At 32.0% G+C, this 11,784-nt stretch overlaps 1 protein-coding gene across 1 annotated transcript; it reads left to right on the top strand.

The window, feature by feature from the left end:
* The first annotated feature begins 3,107 nt into the window (after positions 1–3,107).
* Positions 3,108–11,249, top strand: LOC145000568 (beta-amyrin synthase 1-like). The gene is made up of 17 exons (XM_078959809.1): positions 3,108–3,346; positions 3,438–3,713; positions 3,797–3,994; positions 4,140–4,224; positions 4,329–4,495; positions 4,852–5,040; positions 6,397–6,510; positions 6,586–6,705; positions 6,784–6,906; positions 6,986–7,084; positions 7,224–7,280; positions 7,366–7,412; positions 7,616–7,759; positions 7,869–8,046; positions 8,146–8,226; positions 8,330–8,413; positions 10,997–11,249. Exons 1-17 carry the CDS (start codon positions 3,146–3,148, stop codon positions 11,105–11,107), a joined length of 2,274 nt encoding a protein of 757 aa, XP_078815935.1. The 5' UTR covers positions 3,108–3,145; the 3' UTR covers positions 11,108–11,249.
* Positions 11,250–11,784: the final 535 nt, after the last annotated feature.

The raw sequence follows: 11,784 nt of genomic DNA, 5'->3' as shown, positions 1-11,784 counted from the left end.
AGGTTCATCAAATGAAAATAGAAAACTCTCCAGAATTCCACAAAGAGTTGCCGGCTCTTGCAATGGGTCCGCAAATGAATGCTTATTCTTACACCGCATGCATGGTCAACGATGTTACGTTTATGGTACTTATTCGTGACGTACAACGTACAACACAAAACTCCGGGGTTTTAGCGGTGGGTGAGAAAGGTGAGAAATATTATAGATAGTTAGAAGAGATTATAGAGTTGAGGTATACACATGATTATTCAACCGTACTATTTCGTTGCAAGTGGTTTGATACTCGAACATGAGTTATTACTAGTGATAATTTCACCAGTATCGATACACAACGCGAAGCATACAAAGATGATCAACTCATGTATGCTTCACAACCCAAACAAGTGTTCTACATCAGAGAGCCAAAAAATACCATCGATGTGTTGTCGAGCATGTTAACCATCGAAGTATTTGGGATCTACCATCGAACAATGACTGTGTCCAAAATGTTGTCAATGGCTCGCACGAAAATGTAGACAATGTTGATGTACTTCAAAATATCTCTTCATCTGATGCTCCACTTTTTATCGATTTCAGCATGTACTTTCAAAACATTCCTAAAGTCATTGTTGATGCAGAAAGTGCAACTGAAGTTCCTCCGCTAACTGGTACAGTTAATGATGTTTCTGATTGCGAGACTGATTACGATGAGACCGATTCTGATCATGATACCGAAGAAGACACTGAAGGATAAGAGGAAGATTCTGATTAGAATAGTTCTTATGTAATACGTGTTTGTAATATGAATTTTATTTGGATTCTTGTTTAAATAGAAATGTTTATTCCCATGTAAATGTTTATTTCTATGTAATGTGTATTTGTAATAAAAGTTATATTTGTATATCTTATCATTTTTCAAGAAATGATTACAGTATGGCTTTTGTTTATGTATAGCATGGCTGTTGTTATGGGTCGTGGACACGGGGGTGCTGGAGCTGAGGACCCACCTCTCCTAGGTGGTAGAGGTGTTGGTCATCACGAGCAAGACGGTAAGTCTTATTATGAATTTTTATTTACTATTTTTGTTCAGTTATTATAAATTAAATACCGTTTCTAATAACTTTTAATTACATTTGTAGTTGAGCAACCTGCACGAAGGAGAGTTCGAGGCAAAGCGAAAAATATAAAGCTTGAAAAAGCGATCTTACGGAACAAGGGCAAATCGATTAGCATGAAATATGATAGAGATATCACATTTGATCCCGTAGGAGAGCCGAAAGACATGTTTTCCCGGAAAGTTGGAAAAACAATGTGGCTGATGGTCTCATTTGATAAATGGACTTGGAAAAAAGTTTCCCTTGCAATACAGGATACCGTATTACAACATTTAGCGGTAATTATTTATCTAAATATATTTTATATGGTTAACTATAATTGTTTTTTACTTGGTTAACTTTTTTTGTAGACAAAGTTTGACTTGGATCAGATGTACCGCGATGTACAAGCTAATATGTTGACAGAGAGTTTTCAAGCAGCTTTGTTAAAAGGTTATCGAGAACGTAAAGCTGATGCAAAAGAATATTTATGTTAGTCGGAGGGTGTTAAGAGATCCCGGGAGCATTAGCCAATTATCCAGAGGGTATGAAAGTTGATAACTTGAAGAAAGCAGTTGAGTATTTCCAAATAGACGAACACAAAATTGCTTCAAAAAGGAACAAAAAAATCCGTGAAATGCAAACAAATGTAAATCGTGGGGGTCGAGCTCATATAGTAGTACCTGCTATAAGAATGTAACGTATGATACCTGTCATTAGCGGCGACACCTATCATTAGCGGCAACACGTTCATTAGCGGCGTCATCAATTATTAGCGGCGACAAGTTCATCAATAGCGACGAAGTAGTAGCGCGATTTATTACCGGCGACACTAATACCGGACGACATTATTATTTTTTATATTTAATTAGATATTATGACTTTTGATATTTAATTAATTATAATCTGATGTTTGTTTTGTAATTAACATCAACACTATTATTTTTGATATTTAATCAAATGTTGTTATGTAATTACCGAATACATTATTACCGGCAACCAAAATCGTTAATTACAAAAAAAAAAATAAAAAAAAAAATGAAAATTGTAATTACTGGCAAAAGTTACCAGTGACATGGTCATTAGCGGTGACACCTATCATTAGCGGCAACACGTTCATTAGCGGCAACATCAATCATTGGCGGCGACAAGTTCATCAATAGCGACGAAGTAGTAGCTGCGACTTTTTACCGGCGATACTAATACCGGGTGACATTATTATTATTATTTTTTTTATATTTAATCGGATATTTTGACTTTTGATATTTAATTGATTATAATTGGATGTTTGTTTTGTAATTAGCATCGACACTATTATTTTTTATATTTAATCGAATGTCGTTATGTAATTACCGAGTACATTATTACCGGAAACAAAAATCGTTAAGTACAAAAAATAATAATAATAATGATAAAAAAATTAAAAAAAAAAATGAAAATTGTAATTACCGGCGATGCCTATCATTAGCGGTGACACGTTCATTAACGGTGACATCTATCGTTAATTACGAAAAAAAAAATTGAAAATTGTAATTACTGGCGACAGAGTTATTACCGGTGACATGGTCATTAGCGGCGATACCTATCATTAGCGGCAACACGTTCATTAGCAGCGACATCTATCATTAGCGGCGACAAGTTCATCAATAGAGAGGAAGTAGTAGCAGCGACATATTGTCGGCGACGCGTCGCCGCTGTTACTATTAACGGCGACAACTTGACTTATTACCGGCGACCATTAATGATCGTTTTCCTTGTAGTGAATCTCGCCGTGCCCCTATTGCACATATTTTTTGTAGTGTTATAGAAAATCGTCTTCATTAATTCTACGTGTTTTAGTTATGTATATTTCATATATAAAACAAGTAAAACATGTTTGTGATTTTAAGTTGAATAATGTTGGTGAAACAATGTGTACCGCAGTCAACTGAAAAAGTAAAAGTGATAATCGAGTATCATCGAGTTCTTTTCTTCAATTCTAATCACTTAATATAAAAGCAGGTGCACCTATACCACTTTTCACCATATTTTCTACTTTTGCATTTACTTGAAGTTTAATAAGGAAAAAAAATATGTGGAGATTGAAGATAGCTGAAGGGGGCAATGATCCGTACCTTTACACCACAAACAACTTTGTCGGAAGGCAAATATGGGAGTTCGATTCAAATCATGGAAACCCAGAAGAGCTAGCCGAGGTTGAACAAGCTCGGACCCATTTTTGGAACCACCGGCACCAAGTTAAGCCCAGTAGTGATCTTCTTTGGCGCATGCAGGTTTATGAATTACCAAAATTTAGATCGTCAATAGTAATATTGATAGTATTAAACTATTAATTTACTAAATATGCTTATAATCAATATGCAGTTTCTAAAAGAGAAGCAATTCAAACAAACGATACCCCAAGTCAAAATTGAGGATTCCGAAGAAATCTCATATGAAAAGGCTACAACAGCCTTGCGGAGGTCTGTCAATTTCTTTGCAGCCTTGCAGGCGAGTGATGGACATTGGCCTGCTGAAAACGCTGGGCCCATGTATTTCATGCAGCCCTTAGTCATGTGTTTGTATATCACTGGCCACCTTGACACTGTTTTCCCAGCAGAATATAGAAAAGAAATTCTTCGATATTTATATTGTCATCAGGTAACGAATTGTATATACTTTTGTGATTCAATCCGGCTTTCTTTGCGATCGAAAATTCTAAAAAGTATATATGGAATTGACAGAATGAAGATGGTGGGTGGGGGTTTCACATAGAGGGACATAGCACGATGTTTGGGACAACTTTAAGTTACATTTGCATGCGGCTTTTGGGAGAAGGTCTGAATGGTGGTCTAAATGGTGCATGCACCAAAGCCCGCAAATGGATCTTAGATCATGGCAGTGTCACCACTATCCCATCATGGGGCAAAACATGGCTTTCTGTAATACATCAACATTTTCTTTTTCCTTTTTTGTGTATTATATATATATATATATATATATATATATATATATATATATATATATATATATATTCTTTAGTTTCTATATATTTGAAACAAACATATAAAATTTTATTTGTTTTAGATACTTGGTGTGTGCGAGTGGGCAGGAACCAACCCAATGCCCCCGGAGTTCTGGCTCCTACCTTCTTTACTTCCTATGTATCCAGGTTAATCTACTCAAATTCATGTCTCAAAGTGTGTATTCCAATATCACGTATCATGATTTGTGTATTTACAAAAATTTGAAATATCTCTCATTTATTAAATTCAGCAAAAATGTGGTGTTATTGTCGGCTGGTATACATGCCAATGTCATACCTGTATGGAAAAAGATTTGTGGGTCCTATCACTCCTTTGATTCTACAACTAAGAGATGAACTTTATGCACAACCTTACAATGAGATCAACTGGAAGAGCATACGACATTTGTGTGCGAAGGTAAAGTTTTTACTACGGCTAAATGCAAGAAATACTAATGTACTTTAATTTATTTATGTATTATTGTATCCTGCTTTCATTTCTTTCTATTACAACATTTTCTTTAGAAAATCTACCCAATTATAGCATTCTACGTTAAAAAAAATTGAGTGTAATGGTGCAAATTTGTTTTGCTATATCTAGGTAGATTTTTCTAAGTACAATGTTTTAATAGGAACGAATGAAATTAGAAAGCTATAATAAACAAATAAATGATATTACATTGCTATTTCTTGGGTTTAACCTTTTTCACTCATTATAACATTTTACTTGCATAATGTTTACCCAACTTTCTAATTATATGCCTATCCTACCAGGAAGATTTATACTATCCTCATCCACTACTACAAGATTTAATGTGGGATAGTTTATATATTTGTACCGAGCCCCTACTAAATCGTTGGCCATTTAATAAATTACGCCAGAAAGCACTTGATACAACAATGAAGCATATCCATTATGAAGATGAGAACAGTAGATATATCACAATTGGTTCGGTGGAAAAGGTATACCAAATACATATACAATAAGGATATAAGTACAAGGGTTAAGTGCATGAAATAGAAACGTATTTTTATTGATTTGTGTATATCACAGCATACTTCCATTTGCTCCCGTTACAACATTGTACCTTAAAACATCTACCCATATAGTCATGTCATACAAAGATAAAGCAACAATATATATATATATATATATATATATATATATATATATATATATATATATATATATATATATATATATATATATATATGTATGTATGTATAGTACAATGCTATAACTACATAGATTTTTTTTTAACTACAATGCTTTAGGGAGCGTTTATGATTGCTTATTTCAAGTGTTTCATGATTTATTACGGTTTATCACCGCTAATATACAACTTACCTCATCCTTATATATATATATATATATATATATATATATATATATATATATATATATATATATATATATATATATATATATTATTTTTTGTTAAACGTATTATTATATAGTTGGATTTGGGCATTATACCTAGCTGATAAGTTTGCTTATTTTTCGAGCTTTTTTATGTCTTTATGTTTTGCAAGCCAAAAAATAGTTTATATGTTGGCCTTTTGAAAAGTTACTTAAACTATTTTATGGATTTTTTTAATTTCCAAATATACCTTAATTAATTATAAGAAATATATTTTCTAAATGTCATTTTGTCACATTGTATATTACACTATCTTATTAGCTAGTTTTCGTCAAACGTTAGTTTTTCAACTATCAACTAGTTTTTCAGGTAGCAGGTAACTTTTCAGCTTGTACTCCAAACATAGTCTAATTGATAAACAAATATTTATTTTTTGAAAAATCTATAGTATGTAAAATGTCATTTTGCGGTCAATTTACATGTATATGCAAAAATTGCTAAAAATAAAATATAACTTATCAATTTATTACGTTTTGATACCAGATAAACTAGTTCAAACACACGGGCGGATTTAAAGAGGGGGGGGGGGGGGGGGGGGTCACCGGTGGCACCGGCAACCCCTAACTTTTCCGGGCTCAGTGGAAAAAATTTCGAAAATTTTTTAAATTTTTATTTTTTCTACTACCATGCACCCCCTACTGTGAAATTCTACGTCCGCCCCTGTTCAAATGCTCTTTAAAGCTCCGTTGTTTTACACCGGAAAAAGCTAATAAACATTGTTACCAAAAAAAAAAAAAATCATAAGCTCATGTACAATGTTGGTATACAAAGAAATGAAAGTAGAATGTTATAATACATAAATAAATAAAAGTACTCTACTATTTCTTACATTAGCCTTAAGTACAAATTAAGCAGGAATGAGAAAACCAAGTATTGAAATATTTCACTTTTGTACAAGGCACTGTGTATGCTGGCATGTTGGGTTGAAGATCCAAACGGAATTTGTTTCAAAAAGCATCTTGCTCGAATCCCAGATTATATTTGGGTTGCTGAAGATGGAATGAAAATGCAGGTCATACAAAAATCCAACATAAAAAAGCATATATTTTATAATTCTAAAAGTTGATTGTTTATAATTTTGAAACAGAGTTTTGGTAGCCAAGAGTGGGATGTTGGTCTTGCCATCCAAGCTTTGTTAGCTGCTGATCTTACAGAAGAAATCGGGCCTACCTTAATGAAAGGACACGAATTTATAAAAGCTTCACAGGTCTAAAAACTCTTGTGTATTTCTTGAGTCATGATCAATTCATTAATCCTGATTACTTATTCCTTAACTCATGTTTAGGTTAAAGACAATCCTTCTGGTGACTTTGAAAGCATGCATAGACATATTTCCAAAGGGTCATGGACTTTTTCAGATCAAGACCATGGATGGCAAGTTTCAGACTGTACTGCTGATGGGTTAAAGGTATGCATGGCTGGTTTTATATATATGGTTTCCTTATATGTCGTAGTTATGGTCGATCTAATTACTGTTTTGTCCCCAGTGTTGTCTAATATTCTCAACAATGCCACCAGAAATTGTTGGTGAAGTAATGAAACCCGAGCAACTATATAATGCTGTCAACATAATACTTTCACTACAGGTCGGTGTATATTTGTTCTAGTTTCGATTTCTTGTAAACACTTGCAATGTTCAAGACACAGTTTATTTTGTAATAGATTTTGAGAGAAATTGATGATATGCATTATAAATTGTTTAATTTGATTGTTATGATAATACAGAGCAAAAATGGTGGGCTAGCGGCATGGGAACCAGCAGGATCATCAGAATGGTTGGAGGTATCTAATTCATTGACAAAATTTTATTAACATGTGAATCTTTTACTATAGTAGTCCAACATATATTCTTTTTGTTTCATTCTAGATTCTCAACCCTACAGAGTTCTTTGCTGACATCGTCATTGAGCATGAGTAAGACTACTCTTAAATAAGTCACAATTTATATATCTTCATTCAGTTGCATATATAATTTAGGGTCTCTAACCATAAAGGATTACATATATATACGCAAAATATATTTACAATGTTCAATGAATAAAGGCTATTCTGAAACCTATAATTAATCAAAGTAAATGATCATTTTAACCTTGAAACTAACAATATCTGTTGACTAGGTATGTTGAGTGCACATCAGCAGCTATACAAGCACTCGTTTTGTTTAAGAAGTTATACCCTCAGCATAGAAGAAAAGAGATAGAAAGTTTCCTTACAAGTGCATGTGGATACTTGGAGAAAATACAGATGCAAGATGGCTCATGGTTTGTTTTTGTTTTTGTTTCTATTTTTTCCATTACAAAGAAGACTTCTAAAACAATCAAGAACCAATTTTCTCGTCGTTTTGTTAACATATGAAACTTTGGGTATTAGGTATGGAAACTGGGGCGTGTGTTTTACATATGGTACTTGGTTTGCTCTTGGAGGACTGACAGCTGTCGGTAAAACGTTTGAAAATTGTTCAGCGATTCGAAAAGCTGTCAAATTTCTTTTGGAAAAACAGATGAACGATGGTGGTTGGGGAGAAAGCTACAAATCATGCCCAGAAAAGGTAACAAAGTGACATAATAATCACATAACATCAAACAAGTTGTTTCAAGAGAATAATAACGATCAAATAAGTCATCTTTGTTACTTACTGTATAAACAGAAATACATACCACTGGAAGGAGGCAGGTCGAACTTGGTACACACTGCATGGGCTATGATGGGACTGATTAAGTCTCGGCAGGTGAAAATGATGATATTATAATTCTGAATATGATTATAGAGTTCTTTGTCTTTTGAAATCTGTAACATTTAATTCAATTTGATTTTTTTTTCCAAATATATAGATGGAGAGAGACCCGAAACCCTTGCAAAGAGCAGCAAAGTTGTTGATCAATTCCCAGCTGGAAAATGGTGATTTTCCTCAACAGGTAATATTTGTTGATGACAAAAAAAGAAGTTTCATTAAGCAAAATAAAATGAAAGAAACGCAAGTACAAGTAAATGGTAGCATACGAATTAACTTAAAATAACTATATCATCTTCTAAAATATTATTATGTATTTTTTTTGTGATTATTTTTTTGTTATTTTATTTTTTATTTATTTTATTCCCCTTAACAAAAGATATCACCGACACCTATATATCCCCTTCACGATGTGCAACTGCCACCATTTGCCTCTGAAAGCCACCACCCTTTTTCTCGGCAAACAGCACTGTTCAACTCCAAATCAAATGAATATGAACCAAAAAAAAAACAACAAACAAAATATTATCAAAATCAAATTAAGTCAAAACTTGTAAAAAACACGAAACAAAACCAAAAAGGAAAAGCAAACATGTAACCTGCATGCAACCAAAATTTAAAATAAACCAAAAAATGGTTCCAGAACCACATAAATCATGACAAAGCCAATTTATTGTGGTGGCTGAGTTCATTGAAGTCCAAAGCACATCAACAACCATTGGTGCAAAGAAGACCCGCAAATCAATGTTAGACCCTTTATCATCCTTTGAAGAACGATCGATGCAATATATAAATTAAGATCATTTGATAATTTAAAGATTAGTGAAAACACGAGAACTTTTTGTGTGCTCTTTTTTATACAAAAAAAAAAAAAGTTTTGGAAGCCTTGGTTACTAGTTATAAAGAACTTTAAATAAAAAATAATAAAATAATAAAATAATCATCTATTTCAAAAATATGCATATATGCAAATACTAGTGAAATCCGTGTATTATACGGGTTGATTAAAAAAAATTAAACATTAAATTAAAGTATAAATATAAATTATTTTTTAACGTACAACTTTAAAATAAGAAAAGAAGAAACATATTTATTACAATTTAATATCATATATGTTATTTAATACTTTACATATATAAATACTAGGTGTAACACTCGTATGTTATACGAGTTTGATAAAACAAAAAACTTAAATATGAAAGTTTAAATAAAATTTTATTTAAATTTGAAATTTTAGATTTGAAATTTAAAATTTAATATTTGAATTTAAAATGAAACATATTAAATACTATATCAATACTAATATTGTAATTTATTGGTTATTTTTAATTAAGACAATTATTATTTGAGGTGTAAATATGATGTGTTAATTAAGAAAATATATAAAAAAAAAATGAGAAAATGATAAACGAAAAAAACAATTATTCAAAAATACCAAAAAATGACATGTGTCTAACTTAATGAGAGAATGACATGTGTCAAAATTATTTTTATTTATTAGGAATGATTGATTGATGTTTACATTAGAAATTTGCATATATATATATATATATATATATATATATTGAAAAACATATTTTTTCTAAAAAAAATTAAGTGAAATAAGCTTTTAACGATTGGTAAAAAAATTGAAAAAAAAAATCAAGAATATGGATTTGGAAAAAGTTTTAAAAAAGGATTATTTAAATTCAAACGTTCATTTTTCCCCACCACCATACCCGCCACCACCACTGTTGCCACATCCTCCACCAACCAACCCCACCACTACCACATCCATCACGTCTGCCACGACCACCTCCTCCACCACCAATCATCATAATCATATATAATTAATCATTTTGTAAACAAACATATATGTATAATCATTTATGATTAGGCATATATGTATGATTATACTTCTACACCGTATAATCATTTATGATTAAGTCTATGATTATACTTCACCACCACACCGGTACGTCAGAGCGATGGAGGGACATATGAGAAATATGTTGTTGAGGTGGAAACTTAAATGAACCATTCTCTCTCTCTCTCTCTCTCTCTCTCTCTATATATATATATATATATATATATATATATATATATATATATATATATATATATATATATATTAATATTAGAACAAGAGGGCTATCGGTTGCTCGAGAAAGAGAAGAGAACGATGGCGGTTAGTCGTTCGAGGTTACCAATAAGGCGAGAAAAAGAGGAACAAGAGGAGTATGTATTTGTCGGGGTCAACACAAGAGAAATGAGTACCATGAAGTGGTAGGGTGGGTTGGGGGTTATGCGACCTAGACACTTATTAATATGGTTAAAAAAGATCAGTTAAGTTAAATTAGTCATTTATGTCAATTAAGGGCCCAAACTGAAATAAAACCAACAATAAGGACTATCCAAGTAAAAAAAAGAGTAACCACAAATAATCAAGGTTGTAAAAAGCTTGTCATGGCTCCAAGGCTTGTGTCTGCTCTCAAGTTTTACCAAAACGCTGACTTAACTCATATATGAGTATAAAATAGAATGATAGTTGAAAATACATATAAAATAATTATATATAAAATTGTCGCCTTATCACATCTTACATTACTTAAAACCTTGCAAATAATATCCCAAAGCAAAGGGACCATCCATATAATTTACTCAAAAAAACCTGTTAAAAAGAAACTAGTAAATTATCACTATAATTATTAGATTTCACTAAAGAAATGGAAAATACGTTTCTCCATCATCCTTTTTTTCAATTATTCATCCACGTTTTTTTTGTCAGGAAATAACTGGAGTCTTCAATAAGAACTGCATGCTGCACTATGCACTATACAGGAATGTATTCCCAATATGGGCGTTAGCTGATTATCGAAAGTTGCTCGAAGACATGTAGTAATGCTAGCTTTGCAAGTAAACCACCCAACCAGGCTCTATGATGAAAAGCCCATATGTGTTGTCAGTGTTTTAAATCTCCCGTTGTCAAACTTGATGAAGGAATTTGTAGTTTTCAATCTAATATTTATCAATTTTTATAATTCATTTGGCTATCTTCTTCTTACGTTTGAACATGATGGTATTGAATTCTTTATGGTTATTTAAGGTTTATCTGTGCTCATTATGAAAAGCACATATGTGATATGACGACATCCTTCTACTAAAATAATTAAGGAATATTATGCTAATAGTGAGATTTCCAAATTTACTTCTCACATTGAAATTGCAAAGTAGCATCTATGTTTTTAGGAACCAACTGTTTTTTGATGTTTAATTATAATCAACGTTCTAAATATAATCAATGTTCAAAATAATGTGAGGTTTGATTTGACTGTAATGACAAGTTTCAAATTTTATGAGTCGTAACGACCCACATTGTTTATTAAGTCGTGACCTATGAGGGCAGTTTTATACATTCTATACATTTTTCTACTATTAATCATTTTCATATACATATATAACTTAAGGTTGTATTTCTTAAGGATTAGCGTCAAGTACAAGCATTCGAGCCATGAGAACTTTTCAAAACCATGTCTATAATTAATCATCTCTTATTAATAAACATATAAGGGATAT

This window comes from Lactuca saligna, chromosome 6 (genome assembly GCF_052625555.1).
Source record: "Lactuca saligna cultivar CGN05327 chromosome 6, ASM5262555v1, whole genome shotgun sequence".
In the NCBI taxonomy this organism is placed as follows: domain Eukaryota; kingdom Viridiplantae; phylum Streptophyta; class Magnoliopsida; order Asterales; family Asteraceae; genus Lactuca; species Lactuca saligna.
This window is presented reverse-complemented; position numbering and strand designations above follow the sequence as displayed.

Coding starts and splice junctions, on each gene's coding strand:
- LOC145000568 (XM_078959809.1), top strand. CDS start 3,146: ATGTGGAGATTGAAGATAGCTGAAGGGGGCAATGATCCGTACCTTTAC. Junction 5,041..6,396: donor CAATTGGTTCGGTGGAAAAG/GTATACCAAATA, acceptor CTTTTGTACAAG/GCACTGTGTATGCTGGCATG. Junction 8,047..8,145: donor ACAAATCATGCCCAGAAAAG/GTAACAAAGTGA, acceptor CTGTATAAACAG/AAATACATACCACTGGAAGG.